General features: G+C 50.5%; 11 protein-coding genes across 11 annotated transcripts, besides 1 other annotated feature; all 11 read right to left on the bottom strand.

Moving 5' to 3' along the window:
- Positions 1–24885: part of a sequence feature (sequence corresponds to BAC RPCI93-27E10) that runs on past both edges of the window.
- Positions 244–1119, bottom strand: Tb927.7.5100 (hypothetical protein, conserved; the record flags this gene model as incomplete). The annotated part of the gene is made up of 1 exon (XM_841040.1): positions 244–1119. The coding sequence occupies one exon, from the start codon at positions 1117–1119 to the stop codon at positions 244–246; it is 876 nt and encodes a 291-aa protein (XP_846133.1).
- Positions 2080–4944, bottom strand: Tb927.7.5090 (hypothetical protein, conserved; the record flags this gene model as incomplete). Its single annotated transcript, XM_841039.1, has 1 exon — positions 2080–4944. One exon carries the CDS (start codon positions 4942–4944, stop codon positions 2080–2082), a length of 2865 nt encoding a protein of 954 aa, XP_846132.1.
- On the bottom strand, positions 5894–8065 carry Tb927.7.5080 (ATP-NAD kinase-like protein; the record flags this gene model as incomplete). Its single annotated transcript, XM_841038.1, has 1 exon — positions 5894–8065. The coding sequence occupies one exon, from the start codon at positions 8063–8065 to the stop codon at positions 5894–5896; it is 2172 nt and encodes a 723-aa protein (XP_846131.1).
- Tb927.7.5070 (hypothetical protein) lies at positions 8873–10792 on the bottom strand (the record flags this gene model as incomplete). The annotated part of the gene is made up of 1 exon (XM_841037.1): positions 8873–10792. The coding sequence occupies one exon, from the start codon at positions 10790–10792 to the stop codon at positions 8873–8875; it is 1920 nt and encodes a 639-aa protein (XP_846130.1).
- Tb927.7.5060 (hypothetical protein, conserved) lies at positions 11939–13486 on the bottom strand (the record flags this gene model as incomplete). The annotated part of the gene is made up of 1 exon (XM_841036.1): positions 11939–13486. The coding sequence occupies one exon, from the start codon at positions 13484–13486 to the stop codon at positions 11939–11941; it is 1548 nt and encodes a 515-aa protein (XP_846129.1).
- Positions 14660–17581, bottom strand: Tb927.7.5050 (hypothetical protein, conserved; the record flags this gene model as incomplete). Its single annotated transcript, XM_841035.1, has 1 exon — positions 14660–17581. One exon carries the CDS (start codon positions 17579–17581, stop codon positions 14660–14662), a length of 2922 nt encoding a protein of 973 aa, XP_846128.1.
- On the bottom strand, positions 18612–20486 carry Tb927.7.5040 (hypothetical protein, conserved; the record flags this gene model as incomplete). The annotated part of the gene is made up of 1 exon (XM_841034.1): positions 18612–20486. The coding sequence occupies one exon, from the start codon at positions 20484–20486 to the stop codon at positions 18612–18614; it is 1875 nt and encodes a 624-aa protein (XP_846127.1).
- On the bottom strand, positions 21008–22090 carry Tb927.7.5030 (hypothetical protein, conserved; the record flags this gene model as incomplete). The annotated part of the gene is made up of 1 exon (XM_841033.1): positions 21008–22090. The coding sequence occupies one exon, from the start codon at positions 22088–22090 to the stop codon at positions 21008–21010; it is 1083 nt and encodes a 360-aa protein (XP_846126.1).
- Positions 22380–23162, bottom strand: Tb927.7.5020 (60S ribosomal protein L19, putative; the record flags this gene model as incomplete). Its single annotated transcript, XM_841032.1, has 1 exon — positions 22380–23162. One exon carries the CDS (start codon positions 23160–23162, stop codon positions 22380–22382), a length of 783 nt encoding a protein of 260 aa, XP_846125.1.
- Tb927.7.5010 (hypothetical protein, conserved) lies at positions 23504–23860 on the bottom strand (the record flags this gene model as incomplete). The annotated part of the gene is made up of 1 exon (XM_841031.1): positions 23504–23860. One exon carries the CDS (start codon positions 23858–23860, stop codon positions 23504–23506), a length of 357 nt encoding a protein of 118 aa, XP_846124.1.
- Positions 24064–24846, bottom strand: Tb927.7.5000 (60S ribosomal protein L19, putative; the record flags this gene model as incomplete). Its single annotated transcript, XM_841030.1, has 1 exon — positions 24064–24846. One exon carries the CDS (start codon positions 24844–24846, stop codon positions 24064–24066), a length of 783 nt encoding a protein of 260 aa, XP_846123.1.

Genomic DNA, 24885 nt, shown 5'->3' with positions numbered 1-24885 from the left:
GAAAAAAAAAGCAGTAAACAATCTTCACGCTGAAGAAGGGATGGAGCACTACTCTAGGCCTAATTATTTTTTGAAATTTCAAGGGGAGAAGTATGCCCAAACATGGCAGGAAGGTATAAGAAAAAAAGAAGGATAGGATGGTGATCTCCTTGCGACACCAAAGAACAACTCAATGTGCGAAGGGACCAGCAACATCCCCCCAACATGGTAACCACAAGAACAATTGTGATGCTTGGAACAATACTATTCTGGAACCGGAGGCTCCACACCAAGTTTCAACAACACCTCCGCTCCGCCCTCATCTACCGGCAACTGTTTCCATGCTCGGCAAAGTTCCTGCACGCAGCCAATTGTGTTGAGGTCCTCCCCAGGGCAATACGGATTGTCAAGGGGAAATTCACCGTAGTATTTGGCAAAATTTTGCGCAATTGTCCCTACAAGAGTGATGTGGTGGTCGCACGGGTACTCCTGTAATAGTAGATAACCATGCGCTTGCCAGTATGTTACAGGCGGATAGAGATGTCTCTCTCTCTCCCATAGCAGCCGCTTTGCGGACTCACCCTTCAGTTTACCAACATTGCCCTTGCAATACTTGTCATACACCCATCTCTCCATGAGGCGAGCGGCGAGGGCAATTTTCAAATCACACACCTCAATGAAAAGGTCCTCGTCAAAGCCTAGGGATATCCGCAGGCGGTTCCGCCGTGTCCAGTCGGGCTCCTCGTTTATCTCGCAAGGGTGCCGTAAGTTATTGATGGCTCTCCTTGGCGCTCCCAGTGCAAGACGCAGCACCTCACGGTCCATGAAAACAATATCAAGCCGCCGACGGCACGCAACAATGTCGCAAACCCCGAGACAGCGCTGTAGCCTCGCGGCGAATTCCTTCACAAAACCACACACTTCCCCCTTTTTGTCCGCGTTGCCTGCACTACCACCCACCGGGTTGCTAGTGTCTGTGTTGGAGAGATCGGGGTCGGTAGTCGTAGAGTTTACGAGCATGTGACACTGAAACTTCCCTTGGGACGTTACGAAAGCAGAAATCTCAGCGTCATTCCCCAACACCTTTCGGATGGCATCGTGCACGATAAGGTAATATTTTTTTGGAAGTGAAAAGGCCATTTCAAGGCCTTCCCAGCAAAAGACAAAAAACACCTGAGCCCTCTATTGCGGCAGCTACTTCGGAGCAGAGATTCTTCCCTCTCGAGAGTAGCTTCCCCTCTTCGATATTGAGCCGCTTCCTCCAGATGTACCTTCCCCTCCCCCCTCTCCTCCTTTCCCTTATATCGCTCAAGTGAATAAACGAAAAAAATATATGCGTCTGCCAACACTCCCACGGCAAGTGAAGATTGCCCCGATATCTATGCCAAATATGCCTTCTTGTGAAGTCAGTTTGTGGAACAGTCGCAGACCATTACTTTGTGGCAGCCTCCTAATGGTGCAAAGCGTTCAGTCACAAAAGGGAGAGGAATAAAAAGCGACACCAAACATTGTAACCTGGGAAGCGAAACCGCACCGTACTGGTACAAAAACAGAGCACAGCTCACCCCGGGCAACACAGCACAAATTCGACAAAAAACAATGGAGTAAGGGACCAAGACACGGGGGAAAAATCATAAAAACTATGAAACAAACAGACGAACAAACATGACAACCACCTGCTACCCTGGCTTTGGTCCGCAGTGCACTCTATACACAGTGCGCGCCCGCCGCCATTCTTCTCTAAAACACAAAAGTGCATAACGCCTCATTCATTTACGCACACTTTTAATCCATTGCACCCTCGAAACTGGAGAACAGCAAGGGCAAATTACCGGATTCAAGAGTATGTGCGCATGAACCTTAAATTAGATGGAAACCAGAAGAAGGGAACTGGAGTTGAATACATGCGCACACATCAGACAATGATATACCCCCTGCCATTGTGTCACTTCTTTTTCCTTCTGCGCCGCCCCCCTCCTCACTTTTTCCCACACGCACACACACCACACTAAGAAGAATGGGAATACATCAACGCAAGCAACACGCACACTTCTACGCTCATACGTATGTGAACACACGAATTCTGTGGGTGTTCCTACCCTAGTCTGCATTCACCATGGTCTCTGATGCGTCCCCCCGTTGCGGCGGAACATGAACAACTAGGTCGTCCAGTGTTGGGACACTCTCAATGAGAAGTCCGTGTTCATTGGCAAGAAACAACAAAGAAAAGAAGAAAAAGGCCGGTGAGAGGGCACCTGTGGCAGACACAGTGCTAACTTGCGGTAGTAGCTGAAGCACAACTTCACTAAACCGTACCTTCTTCACCCCGTCATCGGAACCCTGATTATCTTCTTTCTGGGTGGGCCCTTCTGTTCCCGCCACGCGACCACGCTTTCGCCTCGACACGCGTTGTGACTCCTGCTGCTCAGTTACTTCGCACCCTGCAGCTCCGGTCAGTGAAGCCCACATAATCTTTCTCAACAACACAACATCTACCTGCGTAGGAAGCATAGCCTCCGGCGCATGCAATACTTTCACGACTGTGTCTGGATCTATGTCGGCAACGTCACTCACATTCATGCTGCTGGGACGTGCGCTATTGCCGCTCAACGTTGTTAGTGCGGTACTTGAACGTATCAAATCAGCTTGATCAAGGCTGGCGAATATTTGTGCTTGTGCAAGCTTTAGTGGATTGTCTAAGGTGTCATCCCTGGTACTGTCGTTGAAACCGTCGTAGGTGCCCACATCGCCATAGTCGTTGTCGGAATCAACACCACCGTGAAAGAATTCCGCTGGCATGTCGCCAGCCCCGTTACCATCTGCATCCTCGTCTGCGTAGCCGTAGCTAGTGGCATTGTTATAATGATGTATAGTGCTTCCCGTTGCCGACTTGCGAAGGAGGTTCCACTGTGAAAGCGGTGTTGAAAACGGTTGAAAAAAAACTGGTACCGTTATGGGATAGGGAAGATACGATGGAACGGTTACGCCCGGCACAGGGTTTTCCCGCACCAACAAGCCAGCTTCCTGCGCCTTAGTCAGCTCCACAGACGTCTGCAGGTACGGTTTTATTGCGCTAGAATCCCTTCCTAGCAGCAACTCCTTCCCAAGTGCACTCATGTTTTTTCCTTCGGAAGTGCTTTGCTTTAACGCCGAATTGTCCACACCGCTGTCCTCTAGCAACGCAAACACAGGTGGAAGATGAATGCAATCATCTCCTTTTGTAGATTTTTCCTTTGTCCCCGCAGACCGACGAGAAGCCGTCGCCGAAACGGCTTCCAGCTCACCCGGTAAGTCAAAAACCGCAGCTTCACGTTTCAAGCGTTTCAAGGATTGGGTGGATATGGAAGATTGGGCCACGCTGGGCCCAAGGAAATGGTGTTGCTTGCGCAGAGTCATCATGATCGTTGAGTTCTTGCGTGCTCTGGCCCCAAACATGGGATTGCTCACGGGCTCAGCCATTGGAACCCACCCACTGGGGTCATCCACCTCAAGTGCGAGTTGTTTATTACGCAGACGATTGTCCATGATGTTGAGATCAGTAACGCCCGAAACCAAGCGACGGGCTTCCAAAGCAACACGCTCTGGGGACAACTCAGGGTTGCTTTCTTCCCCTCTACCATTGTCAGCCGTATAGCGATCCTGGTCGATACTTTCACCACCATCGTGTAAACCGTAATCGGCGTCAGCACCATCCATACCATCAAACCAGCCACCATCTTGGTAATCGTGCTCTTCATTGCCATCCTGCTCATTCGTGGCTACGCGCGTCGCGTCGTCGGGCAACACGTCCGGGTTCCCCTGCACGGTATGGGGTACTGCCAGCAGGGACGGCACCGTCAGTGAAGGACGGCCTGAGGCGTTGGGATCAGTGGAAAAACTACTAGAACTAACTCTTGCACCTTCACCGCTACGATCGTTTGTACTGACAGCACTGCCAGCACCGTCCCCAACTAGGTGGCCCCCGCCACAAACAAAAAGTGAGTTTTTCTCCGCATTGGATTGCATATGTGATGCCGTGAAGGGTGGAAGGTCAAGAGTGATCCTGAGCCCTTCATCAACCCCATCCTCAATTCCTCCGTCGGCGAACCCTCGTGCCGTAGTGTTGATGTTCTCGCCTTCATCTGGTTCACTTTTAACTTTATCTGATTGACCAGAGTGCCTTCCGCAGTCGGCTGTGTAGTCACCATCCGGTTCTCGTACGTAATCCACATCGAGAATAAGGTTCCCCGCACCGCCGATCGGGGTGTTGTGCACTAGCAACCCCTGTGCATTTCCTTGGTCAAATTTTTCTGTTATTGCACGAAACTGTGCACTTACACCAGTGCGTACAAGTGCCAATCGCGCTTTTCGATCTAGGTTGATCTCAGATAAATCAAATGCGATGGTGCGAACAGTCTGACCTTTACGTTGTGCAGCCCTCCTTCTACGTTCGGCCGCAGCGCTTGTGCTAGGGGCTCCACCCTCTCCGTCGCCCTCCTCTTTGTTCTCTTCATCGCTCCCGTGGCCCTCATCCTCGTTCCTCAGCAGGCGGCGTACCATCTGATTTGAACGCTGATATGTGCTGTCCACGCGGCTTGTCCACACTTTTGAGCATCCCTCCACAACGGTGGCAACTTTTGCGAAACTGGTGTACTCGTCCACGGTACTATTGGAGTCCAAAGTGCTCTCAACGGTTTGAGTGATCCCATCGAGTAGGTTACTTGCATCTTTTGAAACCCACGCATTTTTTCGGGTGATCTTACCCTCAATCGCTTGCAAAAGGGCCTCGTCGAGGTCTTGTGCTGTGATGACACGAGGCCTCCTACGCGGAGCCTGGGGGGTTTGAGATTGACTGCATAAACCACCAGCGGCAGGAAAAACCACACTTGCCCCGTCATCAACTTGAGTGTGTGTATCTGCGAAACATTCGCCGCCCCGCCCACTACGCGGCAAAATCTGCTGTGACTGCGCCTCGGTGTGTTGCATATGAACTTGTTGTCTTTCCGTTAGTTCGACCTCTTATTGCCTGTCTGCAACCGTTCGCACTTTAATCTCTGTTATTAGTAATTTTTTTCTGATACCTCTCCGGAAACCCTCTATTTCAGTTTTGTTGCTTAACTGAACCTATATCCTTGCGCTAGAGTGACAAACTCCACGCCTTTCTCCCCGTACGACCAGAACGGGCCCTTGGTACACTCTAGCACTGGTAAGAAAAGAAAAAAATAGAAGAAGTTTGGGATGGTCGAAGGAGGGAAGACAATTTGAAACGGCCACAACTAAAATCGGCATAAATAACAAGGGCAAGAAAAGATTGGAATCACATCCTACGGAACGAGCAGACGAGCCCGTCGACGCTGCGCCCGCTCTTACACACCACAATCATCCGAGTGCGCGCACAGATACATGGGCGATCGTTCTATCACCTCCTTGCGGGACCGACCATCAGCAAAAGGAAGATAGAGCCTTTTTATACAAAATTGAACAATTAAGGCCCGGAGGGAAAAGATGCACTTATCTAGTCTATGTGACCTTTACCATGATATCACCGATATGAAATATGCGTCGTTTTGCAAACGGGAAGGAACTCCACCGCGGCACACAGCGAAACAACAACGAAAAAGACCCCACCAAAAAGATGCAAAAGAGAGTAAACGGAATCCATCCACCACCACTCCCCAGCAAGCTTTGCTCCATTGCCTTGTTTACCTCGTCACCACATTACCCTCGACAACCACACAAAAACACTCATGTCCACCAACTTGTACAACCCTCACACTCATCAACGAGAAAGCGAATAACTACAAAGTAAAGGAGCAAACGTACAGTAAGGTCAATGCAAATCACACGTGACTTTTTATCCGCTCTACAGGTTTCGTTTTGGATTTCGTACAAATCATCATTATCATCGTTTCGCGTTGCTGCAAATGTCAGCCGCTCACATGTTCGCGGGGAACTGCATTTCGTACAGCTTCTGCTGGAGATCGCAACTACACGCAAAAGCAATTACAACTCCGGCTGCCCTGCTCGAACGCACCTGCAAGCGCGTGACATTCCCGACATCAACGGAATCCACGAAGCACCGACAAGGTCGCTTGGCGCTGTCAATCACCTCCAGTTCCACCTGATCCTCCTGGTGCAGGTGCGTAGGCCTCCATTGAGCAGGTGACACTACATTACTCCCAACCACTTGGATCAGGGGTGCGCCGACAGGAACTGGAGAAGCACCGAGTGCGCGACAGTAAGCCGTACTTCCAGCCGCTGTGGACACCAGCACTCCATCACCGCGTAATCGATGAATCCGCTCCTCGCCATTGATAAGAATACGGATGAGTGCTGTCTGTCCACTCGAACGCTCAACCCACGCATCGTTGAAGGCAAGCTCGGAAAGAAGGACTTTCTCCCCGCTAAGTGCATCCTCCCTCTCAGCCAAGCAGTAAAGCATGGTTGTAGTGTGCAGCTTCAGGGGTGCAGTGAGAAGCTCCTCGACGGTGGAGGGGTCGTTCAGAAGGTAGCCTACATGCCCAGCATTCACTCCAAAAAAGGGTAGGAATCGACTCCAGTTATTCCTAATGCAATGCATCATGTAACCATCACCACCAATGGGAACAATGAGATCCGGTTCCATACCCTCAGGTGTGCTAAATATGCTCAACTTTTCGTACAAATCACATGCCAAGCTGTTGTTCTTGTCATAGTGCAATTCAAGCCGGGGGATTATCCCCGGAAAGGAGAGAACAGAAGTGAACCCAATATTCGGCAACCTTCCTTTGCGTATCTTGTTCTCAGTACGGTCGCTCGAGGGTATACTGTGTAAAATGTATGTCATCTTGGGGAAAACATCCTTACGATAATCACGGTATAGACCATGACTATTGATGTAATGATTTACAGGCTCCGTCAGCAGTGCCGAAGGATCCACCTCCCGTTCCCATAGCGCTTGCCTTACGTCGGCCCCACAGCACCGAGGAACGGAATAAACCTCAACGCGGGGTTGCGGCATCGGCGCAGTACTGAAACCTTCGTGTGGTTTTTGAGAGTGACTCGGAGTTAGACAGAGTTCCTTCACAAGGTCATGAATCTTCCGGCCCACCTGCACCGCACACAACGCACGATCGTGGGTGGCGCTGAGGGCACTGAAAAAACGTCGTGTGCTCACGGCGTGAGGGTCCCCCTCCGCTTGTGAACTGGGGTTTGCTCTAATAGTAACGGCACCCTCGTCACAGTCATCCTTTGCGTTGTTGATTTCGTGGTCACCCTCGTCCACAGCTTCAAGGTGTAACGGAGTATCGTCCGAATTGGCGAGCCACAGTGCCCTCGGGTAACATTGATACGCCGGGCTTATTTCAACTTCCTCTTCGCCACCACCCTCATTTATCCAACCATCCGATGGGTACTCACTACTTACCTTGCTGCCATTAGCGGAATTATCACTGTTCCGCGGTGGTTCACCACCCACACTCCCACACTCCTTTTTGGAGTGCTCCGCGGCTTCCCCCGGCATATTCGAGATGCCCTCGCTGTTGGCGCTGATCTTTTCAAGCATTCGGGCGTCGCCTGCTTTACCCACAGCGGTGACAGGAATGCTCACGGTTTGCAAGAGTAAGAGCGGAACACGGTGTTTCACATCGCCGAAGTAGGCCCACTTTTGCATCTCCTGAGCATCCTGCAGCCAATGCACAAGAGTACTATTCTTATATCTCTGAGTTAATTCGTACACACAGAGCATATCATCATCTGGGTTCTCAAGTGCGGTGAAATCAACGTGCACGCGGGGAAGCCCACGCGTCACAAGTGACGTTAATGCCGCAATATGGGCTGAGAGCCGAAGCTCGACGGGGAAACGTGTGTTGGGAACCAATATAAGGTGCTCAAAAGGCACACATCTACTCTTCTGTAGACTCCCCGCAAGGCCTTCGAAGTACCACGGGATTTCTGCCGTGTTTCCACCGCTTCTGGGGGGACTGCATCCCTTCCCAATGTCACCCACGAGCAGCCGGAAGAGTTCCCTGTGCTGTACAGTGGGTGGATCAAGGTGAAGCGGAAATATACCAACGCGAGAGTTTAGCGGCACACTGCAGCAAAAAAGTTTCAACGCGTGCCGAAGCATCAACCCACGGGGATGCGCAAAGAGGTCCAACGAGATTCACCGCTTCGCGATTTATTTATTTTTATTTTACAACCCTCACTCGTAACTTCAACTGGACTTCGAAACCTCTACCGTACTCAACAAGCACCCCTTTCCCACTCTGGTCTCAGTCCCTCTGCTCCCCTTTCCACGGTTGTGCAACAAGTCAAAAGCACAAATCGAGAAAAGCTAGAAAAATATAACTTCACTACGGAGAGAAAGTTCCCCTTCCTCTTCCTCCTCCAAATCCGCGGCGGCACTTAACTCCCTTACTTTGTTGCCCCACTGCTATTCTGCCACCTCCCGCCCTTTTGGCCGCCTAAGTTTGGCTCTGACTTTCACACGTTGTACCGATTAACCTTTGATCCTCCCCTACCCTCCCCTTCGCCGTTACGGAACGAAGTAGTTAGAACCAACGATGTGAAGCACTCCCGCAGCAGCAGACAAACATATACCACCAGGAGTGGTAAACAAAGCAGCCTGGTTCCAGTTGGTCGTGTGTGTGCGTGTGTGAGCGAGAGGGGGAAAGAAAAATAATAAAGCACAAAAGCAGCAAAGATGTTAATAAAGGGGGTGGTGCCCTCAAAAAAGACAGAGACAATTGGAAGAGAATACGGGGAAATGGTGGATCTGGTATGAGAGAAGTGGTAAAGCGAGACAATGGAAGGTAAAGGAAAAAAAATTAGGGTAAATAAAAAAACACGGGCACAGGCAAAGAAGTAAGAGATAGTATAAATGCGGCCCTCAAAAACCATCGTTACTGCGGGAAAAAAATGCGGCAACTTTCCGTTAGCACGTGAGTTCCTTGCGGATCATTGCCATCCAATCGTTGAAGAACCTCAGGCATTCGTATCGTGGGAAAGCATCGTTGCCGACGGTTGTCGGGCTGTTAGCGTCAGAGTTGTTTTTTGTTAAAAAACCTATGGCATCTCCAGCCATCATGTCCCTCACGATATTCAACATAACGCTATAGTAGTGAATCTCGGCCAATGGGGACGGCCCACCACTCCCGAGTCGCCCGCGACGAGCGGCAGCACAGTGGTCTACGAAGGTACGCAAAAAATAGTGGTCACCGTGCTGCCCGGTTAACACAGTACGTATAAGTAATTCATCCCCTAACGCACCTTCGTCGTCGTGCGGAGCGTCACGCACAACATTAACCGCGTCGCCACGGCGACACCAACAGGGAAGTAAAAGGGAAGGATGAAAATTCCAGCGTCGAATCGCGTGGTCCAGTAACCAGCTGGTAACAGCCGCAGCTGACCCACTACCGTCGTTAATGTTGCCAACGGTATTGGGTAGAACTAATGTGCTGGCGAGAACGTACTGTCGTGACAAAATGCGTGGCACGAGAGCAGCTGAGCGGCCAAAGATGTCAACAAGTCGTCCCAACTGTAACTGATACACAATGCGACGAAACAGATGTGTTAGCAGCTCCAAACCCTCCGTTCCACCCAGCGAATACCGCTGCAGTTTCCGCTTCCACTCCTCAATAGCAACCTGCACAAAGCACAGGAGAAAGCTCTCAGTGTGTAACGGTACATTTCCTTCTTCATCCACAAGGACACAAAAGGCAGCACCAACTAGCGATGAAGCAACTACTAGCCAGCAGAAACATCCTCCTCGTTTTTCTCCCTCAGATCCTACACAGCCCTCTTCATGAGTACATCGGAGCAAAATCAGCTGTCCAAGCATACTTTGTGTTGAACAGCGGCCTTCGCGCAGTGCTGCATCGGTAACGGGTGGAGAGTCGCTGTCACTTAACGCCGTTCCAACATGTCGACGACAAGAAGTAATTATATTGGTGCGTATAGCTAACCTAATTAAATGCTGGGCGCTACTTTCGGTCTTCGGCGCATCTCCGCCGCTTGCCACGGCCTGAGACCCTCTCACTAAGCCACACACCGGCGGCACGTGACAAAAGAAGGAGTTAGAAAGGCAGCTGCAAAGTAACTTAACAGCTGAAAGCAACGAGTCCAGCGGGTTGGCCCCATTCAGGAGCATCCCCGTAGTCCCCTTCCCTCCTGCGTCCCGCGTGTCACCTGCATTTGGGTCACCACTATGAGCAGCGTCACAACTAGGAAGGTGCACCACTCCGTCCACGGTTCTGCAAATATGCCGCACGACCGCGATCCACCTTCTCAGTGGAAACAAACATCCTGCTTCGTGTTCCGACGCACCGCGAGCAGAATGTGGAGAGCACTGTGTGGTTATGAGGGGACGCAGCAGGGGCGTACTTCCATCCCCACCAATTCCCAACACAGCGTGCAGACCCAACGCCTCAACAGCGTCCTCCAGAAACTCCCACCACACGGCTACGTCATCATCCATATCATACCTTCCCCCGGCCATCGCTAATAGCAGCTGGCAGCACAGATCATCCAAGAAAGCAGAAACCGTAAGCACATGACCGCTAGGCACATCGAGAGCATATTTGTTGTAGCTCACTTGCAGGATAATCCGTATGGCGGTGACATGTCGTTCCGCCACATCAGTTGGTTCCTCCGTGAGGCCCCCATGTTTAAGATCCTTGTAGGATTTATATGCCTTGGGAATAGCTCTCAACAAGTGCCGCCGTGAGTCACACAGCGAACACGAAGACCGCTGCAGCACGTCGCATTCGCCATCGGAACGATCTGTGTGATCCCACAAACCTACACAGGAGGGAAGGGAGTCGTAGAACCACTCAATAACTCGTCCTTGTGCCATCTTCAAGTCTGCTAGTTGGCGGTGAAGGATTTCAGTGCCGGTAAACAACGCCAAGAATGTCGTAGATAACTTTGAAGATCAAATTTACTTACCCAAGCACGTCCTATGCTCATCGAAGCACTTGTAACCTTATTGCGTAGCAAAGATGCTGCACAAAAATCAAAAAAGCGAAGAAAAAAAGCCTAGGACGTTGGGGTATAAATAGAAGCATTCAGCATGTAGTAAATTCCCCCAAGAAACAAACACCTCCGTAATGCAACGACAACGAAAGCAGAAAAAGATTCCCAACAAAAAAACAATAATAAACGGTGGTGAAACGGCCCGAACGCTCGCTCTACCCGTGGAGGTTGAGACACATGGATAATCAACGTCAAGAAGTAAGATATAACCGATTTTTTAAAATATCACTGCTTCTACCACCGACAATAAGGTACCAAAACGACAGTGTTAGTGAGCCCGGAAACGCTACTACTTAGATTAGCACGTGATTCCGCAATGCATCCGGAAAAATGAATGAGTTGGTGCAGAAAGATTGCGAGAAGGCAGTGAAGGTTTAGTTCTTGTGTAACAATGGCTTGCTTCAATAAATAAATGAGAGGGACACTCGCCCTTCCGAATTTTCTTACGATTTATAGTTATGAAAAGCATGAGGGGGCATTAAAAGTGGCATAGCACAAAGGGTTTCAACGAAACTATGAAAAATATATGGGAAACAGATGTGGGATAACGGTATCACGCAACAAAATTCTCCCGCGGCACCCACGTTTGTTTCCCTTTTCTACCAACCTCGCGCTTTCTATTTTTCTTTGCTTTACTACCGTAACACCTCCTTTTTAGCTTTATCATGTTTTACTCGCGCTCGTTCAGTTTTTTTTCCTTCAAAACTGTTTACTCATGCGCCTACCTCCCGACTTTGTATCGTATTAACCCTCAGAAATGAAAACGATGTCAGCTGTTTAAAGTCCGCTGAAAAGGCATATTTTGTGTGTGCTAGTACCACACAAACGAGAAAACGGATTATCTAGGGGAAAGACACTTCCCATGACCCGGATTCAAACAAAGAGGGGGAGGTACATTAATTAATTAAAGAAAACAAAGAAAAAAGCTTACAAGAGAGGGTGTGAGACCACAATGGTAGCAGAGACGCTAACTGCAACCACCACCGCGCAGTACGACCACCGTAAAAAAGAGATCAAGGAGGGATCCAAGCGTGATGCCAACAGTAACGTAAAGGGCACCGATGTTCATGGCCATGTCACGCTTTGTCTTCCACTCGGCGGTAATGTGAGCAACACAGTCTCGTATAATGGTGGCTTCCTCCTCTTCTGAACCCAAAGGCTCCCCAAACTCTGTATCGTTAAAAACGCGCTCACTTGATAGCCCAGGTGCCCTCTTCCTCCCGCGCCAAGCAACGAATTCAGCAATCTCAGCATTCTGAGCCTCCTTCGTCTCCTCAAGTATGTTGTAGAAGACATTCACATAAGAGGCCCCACCCAAAAGCCCCACAAAAACCATCCACGCAAACAAAATGAAAGTGAATGTAAGCTGCCGCTTCTCATCGTCGGGGTCCTCCAGGAAGTGTACCTTTGCTTCCACAAACCATGCGACAGCGTTAATCACTTGAATAACAGTCAAAATCCACACCTGCCGAATGCGAACGCACACAAGACTGCTGCGAGAAATCAAAACGCCAAACTGATAGCAGAACTGTGTCAATACGAACGCATTCTTTATCCAGAAGCTCTTGCTCTCCTTCAGTTGCTTGCAAGGGAAACAGAAAGGTGCCATGAACTGAACAGCGTACTCCGCAATGTACACACTGGCAAGGTTGAAGTTGTTCCACAATGTAAACTTGTGCATCGACTTCAAAATAGGCCAAGTATACTCGTTGAAGGTTTGCGACCGGTGCGAGTCGTCTCCGTCTTGCTCAGAGTACATGCCATCTTCGTACCCCTCAGTTGCCAAACATTGTTCCTGTCGCATATCCTTCAAACATTCGGGCATCTTATTATGAGGCACCGGAGTGATGGACCTCCACGGCGTGCCCTTCCAGTTCACCATTGCTTTGTACCCACCCTCCCGCGTTTCAACGGGCAGTTTAAGGCCGAAAAAGTAAAATGCCCAGTACATCGCAAGAAACGGTGTGCTCATGAGGAAGATAGAGGAGTTTGAAAAACCAGCGTGTGCCAGTCCGAGATAAATAAGAGAGGCAGCAACGCCCGACAGGCCCGTCCCGGAGGACCACGCACCGACCTGCTTGGACGGTAACCGCTCCATATATCCAAGAAACACGGACTCGCCGTAGCTACTCGCAGTACCGATGAAGACGACACCGATGAGTAGTACAACAAAAGCAGCAACGTTGTTGTGTCCACCGATGTCATAAGCGAAGCTCACCAAGAAAATTGCCAACAGCCCCATAAAATACGTTACTGTCACGCGGATGTTGAACGACAGTAGTGAGAGAACCAATGCATTAATAATACGGGCCACAATTCCGAAGAACACATTCGCCCACGTAATCAGTGCAACGTATTGTCTCATTCCATATCCCTCAGCAAGACTCAGGGAACCACTTAGCACCAAGCAGTAGTGGAAGTTGTTAATCATGCCAATCCACCACATGCAAAATGCGTTTCGGTTGCGTTGCTCCCTGTGAATGCGGTTAACCACATCCAACTCCCCACCGGTCATGACGTTGGGTGTAATGTGTACTAATTAATTGAAGTAATGCAAAACTTTTTTTTTTAGTTTCACTCTTTTTGATATCGGATTCGAATGGTCATTCCATACAAAAAAGTGTATAAAAAGGAGGGAAGATATACGGAGATGATCAGCGGTGTGGAAGCGTATTCGACAAAACGGCGAGGATGAACCTCAAGAGTCCGTGACAAGAACTTGGTCACAGTAGAGAAGACAGTGAATAAAACATAGCTACCAGTGGGAACAACAACAGAAATATTGCCACTACACAAAGCTAAGTAACGGCCCAAACAATTCATCCCGCAGCCTACGGCATATACGCACAACGTACATATCATATTGTACATCAGTTCCATGCATGGCAAACTTTGTGGCACACAACGTCTAGAGTGGCGACTACGGTGCGCAAATACGGTGATGTACTACGACAACAAGTAACGGCAATGAATACAGTAACAAAAAAATCACCTGCAATAGTCGATGGAACGCAGGTAAGAAAATGGAAAGCGAAGAAGGCATCCCAAAACTAACACCGGCTCAGCCACTATAAATTCCACTGCGACACCCCACACCACATGCACACCTTACAGTGGTCCAAATAAGCTCAGCTAGCTCACAGCCGCCACCACTAACATATCCCGTCCCTCTTGTCCTTTAACTGAGATCGTGCACTCACTCGAGCCCATCTGTATGTTGGACAGATACGTTAAGTGGGTCAGGGAAAAAAAAACATACAGAGATGAAAAGGAAAACGGAACGAATAGCAATAATGTGAATAGTAGCTGTGGTCTCCCCGCCGGAACCATACATGGCAAAATAGAGGAACAAGTTCCCCCATTGCTGGGAACAAAGCAGGAAACCAGAGAAACAAAGTCAACAATCTTCAGGAAGAGGATTCAGTCCGGAAAGGGGGGTATATCCCACGAAAAGTACAACAGAATTGAACATTGCATATCCAAAAATGTCACAATTGGGGATTGTAGGAGGGGGTTGGATAAAAAAAACTCTACACATCCGGATTCCGCCTGGGTTCTACACTCTCTTTTCTCGTCTCTCTTCCTCCTGTTCCCTGATAACCAGTAGGTGAGAAAACCACATGTTCAACTATACATCTAACTCGCACGTGGCACACATACACGCTCGTAAATCTTGATCAGTACCCTTTCATGACTGATCATGTGTGGGTATTCCAGCCTCAGTGCATGAGTGTTGCGCGGGCCCCATCGTCTGAGAATGTCTTTCCTCCACATCGGAACAAGAGGAACGACTATTTTCCGCCACCATCTGCATCACCTCCTCAGGGAATTCCGCCTGACCCTGGCGCATGTCAAGGACGGATGACACAAAGTAGCTGGGCTTCCCAACTACGCGCAGCGGGGCCTGGTCAGCTGGGCCCCCGCCCGAAACCCATAAAGCATCAAATAGACGGTGAGGCTTATGCTCCGTTGGTGACTCCCCGGCTGCGGGTGCTGCGTTATCGGTCCAGGGGCCACATTCCTGTTGGGGCACATTTGCAGGCACAGAATCCTTTTTGCTACGGTCTTGCTTAGATTTTCTCCGGGAAGCCTCGGCCGGTGGGTCGGCCAGTAGAATGTACTTTATTTGCTCGTAGGCTCTCCGTGCATCATATGTCGCTGTTTGCCCTCCGGACGAAGCTTTGCGTGGCGCACTAACGATTCCCTCAACTCCATCGGATGTCTCAGCCTTTGCTATCACACGACCACCTGGTGGTGATTTCAGGGGTGGAAGGGGCCCTCGAACCGCCGCTGCAGGCTTCGAAGCCTCACCGACCGCGGGCCCAGCAGGAACAGCCGCGGGTGCAGCGGGAACAGGTTGCACATGGTCCTTCTTCTTTTTTTCTTCCTGTCCACCAACTACCAGGGTATTATTAGAGACCGACTCCTGATGCGAACGGTGGTCGGCTGCAGCTCCCTGGCCAAGGTCAGCGGGAGCTTGCCGGCGGCATGAGGCCAGCATCTGCTGTTCTTGCTGGCGCAAAGGTTCCTGTCGTCCACTCATCCCTTGCTGGTGATCAAATGATTCTCCTTGAGAAACGTTCGGCATCTGGTTCAGGGGGGGTTGACTGGCCACGGCAGGCGCTTGACCCTGACTAACTGGTGCCTGTTGGTAAACAAGTGGAGCAGTTGGAACAGTATTTGGTGCCTGCTGTTGAGCGGACCAGTTGTAATTCACAGGCGCCGGAGTTTGATCAACTGGTGCCTGCTGGTAAACAAGCGGAGCAGTTGGAACAGTGTTTGGTGCCTGCTGTTGAACGGACCAGTTGTGATTCACAGGCGCCGGAGTTTGATTAACTGATGCCTGCTGGTAAACAAGCGGAGCCGTTGGAACAACGTTTGGTGCCTGCTGTTGAGCGGACCAGTTGTGATTCAAAGGTGCTTGACCCTGATTAACTGGCGTCTGTTGGTAAACAAGCGGAGCAGTTGGGACAGTATTTGGTGCCTGCTGTTGAACGGACCAGTTGTGATTCACAGGTGCCGGAGTTTGATTAACTGATGCCTGCTGGTAAACAAGCGGAGCCGTTGGGACAGTATTTGGTGCCTGCTGTTGAACGGACCAGTTGTAATTCACAGGTGCCGGAGTTTGATTAACTGGTGGTTGCCAGTGCTCATCGATGCTCGCTTTGTAACTCAGAGGGGTAATCTGAGGAATAGTTGGCGCAGCTCCCGGGGTTTCCTGTAGTGCGCGTGAATAGTTCACCACAGTCGATGGCGGACCGATTTGGCGCTGCTGCTGCTTTGGCATATTCGACTGAATTTGCATTCTCCTTTGCCCCTCGTTAAATATCTGCTCACGCTTCGGTTGTGGTCTTCTGGAGCTTGCGAGAGCATTGGGTTTCATAGGCACTTTTGCAAAAGAATTAGCTGATGCAGCTTTTGGGATACTCTTTGCAGTCCCCACCTCACTTGCACGGTACTCAGGCGGTAACGAAAATAGCAAAGGATGTGGATTACCGTACAGGTGACATGCTTTCTCAATAGTGCTCCCCGTCGGTATTGCTCGCAACATTCGCAGTGAATCCTTTTGACCACTCCTGCGAAATGACACATCTTTTGCCAGGGGGTACGGAGTGGGATCGAGCCGCTCAGTCAGTTTCACTCCATTCGTCACAGCACCACAGAACGTGATGGTCAAATCGCGGTAATACTTTTCCAAAGCCCGTCTCCTCGACTTGATGCCACATTGCTTGAAATACTGCTCCATATCATCCGCCTCATCACGCGGGTCCGCAGGCCTCAAAGGTGCCGTAAAGAGAGTGTGGTGTTGTTTATAAACGCCGTGCGTCCGTAGCGCGTTGCGTACCGCACGGTATGTCTCCGTCACACTCTTTGTCATCGGATGGTCATACCCTAACAACTCTTGCGTCGCACGCATAGCATTCTGGAACAGAGCCGCAGCATTGGTGTACTCACTCAGATCAGTGCTGCTCTTTGCCGTGTTGATTTGCGCAACCGCCAAATTGTGCCAGGCGGCACCCCACAGTGCTGCGTTGTCGGAACTGGCAACATTCATCCCATCGCTCTGAGGTTGTGCGCCACAGCTTCCACCGGGGGTAGAAGCAACTTCACCGGTAGGCGATCCCTGAAACTCTTGTTGGGCAAACAACCTGCGCAACATATTGATAGTTTCCATTGCAGCAGCCGTGGCTTTGTCATACATTCCAAGTGCATTATATGCAGCACAGCTGTTCAAAGCCACGGAAGGGGAGGCGGCACTCCACGCCTCCTCCAACTGCCGTGCGGCTTCGAAATGACTTAGCGCCTGTCGATGCTGCCCGCGGTGGCATTCAACAACACCAAGGTTGTTGAGTGTCGTTGCACGTACCGCGTCTAACCCCTGGGATTCACCGGTTGATGTATCGTTGTGCAGTTTCATGTAGGCATCAGTAAGAATACTACTTGATTCATCGAGTGCCCCCGTATCGCACCTCTGCATGGCAAGTGTATTCATTGCAAGTATCTCTCGGATAATGATATTTTCATCCACCCTCCACTGGCCATCCGGAACCACACCACTGTTCATTGCAGTCGCTCCGTGGGACGCATCTTGCTGCGACCCGTCGTGCATTACCCCTCTCCAACGCACTACCTGCGGCGCTGCACTGAGCTCAAGAGTCTTGGTGAATACCCAAACCCTCTACAAGATACACTTGAGCCGCCCAATATAGGGTTGTTTCTTTTTAACCTTCCGTGCCTCAACGGCTTTCCTGAAGCTTTTTCCTTCTGAGTTTGGCTGCTTTTCCGTTTGCTCCTTTACCCTCCTTCTCTTCACCGCGAAGGGAGAAAAATAGCCCCTTCCGCGTTGCTTCTTTTGCCTATAACTTTCCCCTACCGTGAAGTACGGAAAGCACAAGTGCTTCACCCTTGCAAGTGCAACAAGCTGTCAAAATATAAAGCAGGTTTTTTTGTTTTGGCAAAAATAAAGAAATATTCAAAAAAAAGAACTTTCCCCACTCAGGGAGGTAGTTCAACACAGCGCAATTTATGGGAAGGAAGCACATACACATGCACCCCCAAGTTACGTAACCGCGGAAATAAATACTATCCAACAAATGGAACAAACAAATGGCCGCGGTTAGTGCGGCACAAACAACCTCCCTCTGTACACTCCCACCATGCAGACACATTAAAACGTATGGATACAAAGGATAGAGGCACGTGTGCGTAGGTGGCAATCGCCCTTGCCACCGCGCACACACTGCCTAATGTCGGAAACCCCTCTTTTCCCCTACACACAGTAAGCGTACAAACCCAGTAACTACTTACAGTAATTAAGTTCACCTCTGTCTCATCTACCGATCCACATTTTCCTTCTCTTCTGCTTCATTTCCCCTAACATTTCTCATAATAGTACAAACAAACACTGGTGAGGTGACCACAACTCCTGTCCCGTCGTAAAAGCGCATCCTTTTTCTCCATTTTCGCCTCTTCGCACGAAGCACTCCCCGCGTAAGCGAGAGGTGATCTAGTTCTATATATATATATATATACATGTGTGAACCTAACATTATTTTGCAGTATGTTGGCCGTACCCCGACGCCAAAAAAGATACAGTGAATGAAAAGGAAAGCAAAAGGAAGGCAACGTAGCTGACACCGCTACACAGCGGAGTACCGCGGGCTTGCGAACCGCCGCCGCTTTTGCGCCGGTGACTCTGAAGGCGAAGCGTCAGGCTGACTACGCGGGCTAAGGTGGCTTGCGCTTCGGCTCATGGTATGGGAAACGCTGTTTGTTAAGATACGTCCCCGAAGGGAGTCAACTTTCTGCTGCATCACCGACAGGTGTGAGAGGCGTGAATTCTTCTCTCGATTAGCGCGGAAATTGTCACTCTCCATATGTGCAATACGCGAAGCAGTTGCAAGATCTGCCTCCAGGCGTTTCTTCTTTTCTTCGATGGCACTCATCTCTTCGGTGAGCACGTAGTGCATCTGGGAATTAGCAAGGTCTGCTGAATATTTCTCAAGAACCCCCATCACCTCCGCGCATTTAGTTCCGTACAGCCTCTCCTCATTTTCGAACCGCAGCAACTCCTGTCTCCGCGTCTCTGTTTCGCTTTCAATAGCAGATATTTCGATACGCATTTCGCTTATTTTGTGGTCGTTGAACAGATCTCGCTGTGTCACCTTCTGAGTAAGCGCGGCTATTGTTTCGTCTAAGCGTTTTACCTTGTCCAATTGTGAAGTTGTTATCGCGTGGGCATTGCGTGTGCGCTCAAGTTGAAGAGCGTGCTGTTTCTCAGCCTCTTGTATAGATGCCTGGACGCTTTTAACCCTCTCCTTCATCTCACACGCAAGGTCTTCACGAATTTGCTCCACTTCTTCAAGTAATTTATCAAACGTACAACCGGCGCCGGCCACATGCTGAGACAACCACTTGGTGACAGTCACGTAATAGTCATACACGCCGCGAGCATGCTGTTCAGACAGCATCTTATTACGCTGGGACCTCAGAACCTCTACTTTCTCCGCCGTGTCTAGGAACCACTTGGGCGTGTTGATGTGTACTAACATAAGAACCTGATGAATCCGACTAATGGTCTCAGCGAAGCGCAGAGCTTCACATGCCGCTTCGTGTAAGTCATCTCGACCACTGATGGTTGTGATGGACATTAGCGTGACATAACCCATAAGTGCAGGCTCAAGCAAAGTCGTCAGTTTCCTCTGATCGAAACTGGGGCCGTCGCCGTTAGACAGTCCCGCCACCCGACGCACGGTAGATACAAGATGACGAACCTCACTGCACGGCTGCGAGTGAAATGCTGCAGCGTCCACAAAGGTTAGTGTGGCCATGGAACGCCGTCCTAGGGTGTCCACCGGAACATAAACCTGAAACTGAATAATACAAGAAGTGTCTGAATACTTGTGCTCGGGTATTTGTACAACGCTAGCAGCTGACTCTAGCAACTGCATGCGCGGAAGAGCAGTGCGACCCAGCGGAGGTGGAAAGTCCACAATAGGAACGGGCTCGCCTGTCTTTGTTTCGTTTATGTGTGACCCGCGCGTAACAAAGGCGGAATGGGTGACTGTTGGCTGCCCCCTACTAGGGTTGTCATCGTTGTTCTCAGCACCACCGGTCATATAGCCCAACAAGTCTTCGGCGGCAAGTTCAACGACGCCCTTGGTTTTATGGTGTGGACTGCCGTAGAGGGTCTGACTTCGACCGCTTTCACAGGGACCACTAACTAAAAACAGGTAACTCTGCCCAGCTAAACAGTTTGCCACGCACGGTGCTATAACCTCCTGGTAGAAACTATTCGTAGATGTACCTCGATGCACACGGGTCACGTTAAATGGTTCCGTCCAAGAATCCGTTTTCGGCTTCTTCAGCCGCACCGCCGAGTAACTGGAAGAAGTGGACACGTTATCTAAATGGGACATAACCCGAACGTGGCTATCGACACCCCTAAGAATATTCTTCACCGCCTGTCTTGGTGAACAGGGAGGAAGGTTAGCGGGTTTGCTGGTTTGCTCCATCGCGGTGTGCCGTCACACGTCCTTTCACCCTCTTCACCCGATCAGTTAGCGATTATAATGAGCTACCTACCTTGTTTGCGAAAGGTACGACACCTCCTCCTGCGTTTCTCCAGTTTCCCTCACGGCTAAGTTCCGTCCTTTCCAGATCTTAGCAGGAAGTAATAACAGAAGCATAACACCAGCAACATAAAGACATGCAACAAAAAGAGAATTGCACATTATGCAAACATATTTCAACATATTATACGAGTCTTATTTGCGATCACACAAACGCACACGCTTTCTATAAACAGAAATCAGAAACAAACAGAATATCCCACCCATAGCGACCTTTCTGTACATGGATCATTCTTTCTTTCCCTGCTCTAGAGGAGATCAACGCATAACAAGGGCACCACGGCGTCATACCATGAAGGCACACAATGGTTCACCTCGTAATTCGACAAAACGAAAAAAAACTTACATCCACTAAATGAATGACCTCTCAGTACCCAACCACGAAAAGAAAAAAAGTACACGCATCATTCCCGTGCGATCGCATCGACCGCATAAATCAGTCTGCTGGAAGCGGGCAACACACGACGTGGTGTGTGCTTCCTATCTGAAACTGAGAGCAAGATAGTTGAACCACAAGCGCGCCGTGTACTAATCTGCTTATTGTTGCTATTGCTACCATTCAGGGTATCGTACACCTCGGATTCGCTACCCCCCTTAGAAGGACGCCTCTGGTGGGAACCTGAACTTGGTGACTTTCGCTTGTCTTTCATCGTTAGTTTCATCCTCATGGCACTTGCGCCCCCACAAGGTCCTAACATATCCATAGTCCGACGTCTGTTGGGGCCCGTCCCCCGAGAAGTATCGGCCGAATTGTTATAGTTATGTTCGACAGTTGGAGGTTGAAAGTGCAGAGCGAACAGTGACGCGGTAGAACGCCCTGTAAAACGAATGCGCGAGCTGTTTAAATTCTTTGAATGCTGGACCTTGAAAGGGGAAGACGGCGCGGCCCCACCGCTCCTCCCAGCATCATCGTTACTCGAAGGAGACCTACTGCGAAAACTGAGCGAGGGCCTACTCATCCCCGCGGCTCTACCGGTTAAACCTTGACGGTGACGTACCGCCGTCGGTGTTCGGGACTTATCAGAGGTTAAATAAGCGGTCTGAGAAGCAGCAGCCTCCGCCAACTGCGTCACGCGGTGCTCCAAGTACTCGGAGCGCTCCCGCAACTGTGCAACGTACCACTCCTCCAGACGGGAGAATCGTTCAGCAACCTCGATCGCTACACGCTGTAATAGTAACAGATCACGGATTTGACAAACATTAGCACCCAAAATTGGAGCAACCTCCTCAGCCCGGCGGCGCAAACCCAGAATCTCCGGTGTTTCCTCCATCGCACTAGCACCTATAGCCCAACCGCACCTGTTTGGCGACCGCTCGTTTACTAACCGAGAAGTACTCCTCCGGGGACCACGTGCCCGCACAGGTGTGTGAGTGGCACTTTCGTGTTGTGATCGTGAAAGATTACCCTCCTTCCGGCATTTACCGCCGTGTCCCGATGACTTACATCGTGAATCGGGCGCATTTTTCATGTCGAGGGATAGAATCATAGACAACTGTCAAACGATGCCCCGAGCAGAAGAGACAATGTTCTAAAGTAACAAATAAATGGTCGCTTCACCCTAATATCAACAATATAGCCAAATATTTATTCCTTGAAAACGGCCACGCGAACCGCCGCAACAAAGCAATGAGCCTGAAAACAGGGGAAGATCCAAAGCGGGTGTTATCATTATGGAAACAGAATAACAATAAGAAATAGACGATGATGGTAATAGTGGGCACAAAACGTGCAAGTTCTTTAGAAAAGAATTAACAAAAGAAAAAAGGAGTCATCTTTCACTTCTTACCCGCTGCCTTCTTCCCGGCAGGGCTGGCGGCCTTTGCGGGAGCCGCCTTCGCTGGGGCAACCTTCGCAGCGGCGGCCTTTGCAGGGGCGGCCTTCGCAGGAGTGGCGGGGGCAACAGCCTTGCCACCCTTCTTGGCAGCGGGAGCGGCAGCCTTCTTCGCGGCAGCTCGTTGTTTGGCAGCGGCAGCAGCAGCGGCATCGTCACGGCGTGCACGCTCACGTTCCTTCTCACGCTTCTTCAGCTCCTGCTTTCGTGCCTTGCGGCGGTTCTGCTCGTCCTTTAGGCGTTTCGCCGCGAGTTGCTCAGCAAGCTGACGAGCCTTCTTCTTCTCGTTCTTCACCTTGTGGATGTGCTCCATAAGGTTGCGCTTGTTGCGGAACACGTTGCCCTTTGCCTTCATGTACAGCTCGCGGTAGATGTGCCGATCAATCTTCTTTTCTTCGCGGTACTTGCGAAGCAAACGGCGAAGAATGCGAAGTCGGCGCATCCAAAGGTCCTTGCTGGGCATGCGTGCTTCGCGAGTACCCTCGCGGCGGCCGGTACCCTCGTGGCGTCCCATGCTCTTCGCCAACTTCATCTGGCGCCAGCGGGAGCGCGAATGCACCTTAACAGGCTTTCGCATTACCAAACCGTCTTTGATCAACTTGCGTACACTCTTGCGTGAATTGGCATTGCGAATCTCTACTGCTTCGTTAGGGTCCAACCACACGCGGCCGCGGCCGCAGCGCAGGATGTCCGCTGCCAGGCGAGCTTGGAGCTTCAGTGACACCATCTACGGGTATAAGATGAAGCAAAATTGGCTACAAATTAAACAAAAAACAAGGGGGTGGAGAGCGATACGGTGGGATGTCGGTACGGGGGAGGAATGAGAGGAGACATAACGAAAGCATCGACCCCTTCACCGCCGTGAATCGGTGACAGTTACAACCCTAACCTCACTACCACCACGGCATGCTGACATCCGACGGCCGCGGCAGGCGTAGATGCGTACCTGAGGGATGGGAGAAATATTTGGCCACGCATTTTCAGAGAAGGATGGAAACATCTCACCCAATCACCTCACAGGTTTCCGACATCAGATGGAAGAGCAATGAACAAAAAAGGCATCTATCTTCACTCCGCAAGAAACTTAGCGAGAGCTAGCATCCTCTCGGGAGCAAGTCGCTCCTGAATTTTCCTCTCAACCTCACTCTCGTACTTGTTGGCAACCTCCCTCCGAATGCGCGCTTGCTGGTGTAACTCCATGAGTTCGGCAGGGACAAGGGGTCTTGCGCTAGCGGACTGCAACGCAAGTCGTTCTCTCGATTTTTCGTTTAGCGCTGCTTCTATCTGACGGCATTCACTTTTCTTCAGTTCTGTTGAATGAGGACCCTTACACTCACGTCTATGATTGCAGAAGATGTCCTTGTGAAGATATACACCGCACATATCGCACTTAAAACACTCGAGGTCAGCTGTGACATGAGACATCACACCTAAACGGTTCCTACACTAGAAAAGGCCTCCTTCTGCCACGACAACCGGGAAAAAAATGCATCTCTGAAATGTGCAAGACGAAGTAACAAATCCAAAATATACATTACAGAATTTTCAATCATAAAAAGAGAAAACATAGCAGATACACACAATAAAAAGAAAAGTACCAAAATCAGTTAGAAGCAGTGGTGCAACCTTCACTTCTTACCCGCTGCCTTCTTCCCGGCAGGGCTGGCGGCCTTTGCGGGAGCCGCCTTCGCTGGGGCAACCTTCGCAGCGGCGGCCTTTGCAGGGGCGGCCTTCGCAGGAGTGGCGGGGGCAACAGCCTTGCCACCCTTCTTGGCAGCGGGAGCGGCAGCCTTCTTCGCGGCAGCTCGTTGTTTGGCAGCGGCAGCAGCAGCGGCATCGTCACGGCGTGCACGCTCACGTTCCTTCTCACGCTTCTTCAGCTCCTGCTTTCGTGCCTTGCGGCGGTTCTGCTCGTCCTTTAGGCGTTTCGCCGCGAGTTGCTCAGCAAGCTGACGAGCCTTCTTCTTCTCGTTCTTCACCTTGTGGATGTGCTCCATAAGGTTGCGCTTGTTGCGGAACACGTTGCCCTTTGCCTTCATGTACAGCTCGCGGTAGATGTGCCGATCAATCTTCTTTTCTTCGCGGTACTTGCGAAGCAAACGGCGAAGAATGCGAAGTCGGCGCATCCAAAGGTCCTTGCTGGGCATGCGTGCTTCGCGAGTACCCTCGCGGCGGCCGGTACCCTCGTGGCGTCCCATGCTCTTCGCCAACTTCATCTGGCGCCAGCGGGAGCGCGAATGCACCTTAACAGGCTTTCGCATTACCAAACCGTCTTTGATCAACTTGCGTACACTCTTGCGTGAATTGGCATTGCGAATCTCTACTGCTTCGTTAGGGTCCAACCACACGCGGCCGCGGCCGCAGCGCAGGATGTCCGCTGCCAGGCGAGCTTGGAGCTTCAGTGACACCATTACTACGTGAAACCTTTCAGTAATAAATTTAGTTAACCG

The sequence above is a fragment of the Trypanosoma brucei genome, chromosome 7 (assembly GCF_000002445.2).
Source record: "Trypanosoma brucei brucei TREU927 chromosome 7, complete sequence".
In the NCBI taxonomy this organism is placed as follows: Eukaryota; Euglenozoa; class Kinetoplastea; order Trypanosomatida; family Trypanosomatidae; genus Trypanosoma; species Trypanosoma brucei.
The sequence above is the reverse complement of the archived record's forward strand: the minus strand, read 5'-3'. Positions and strand labels throughout refer to the sequence as shown.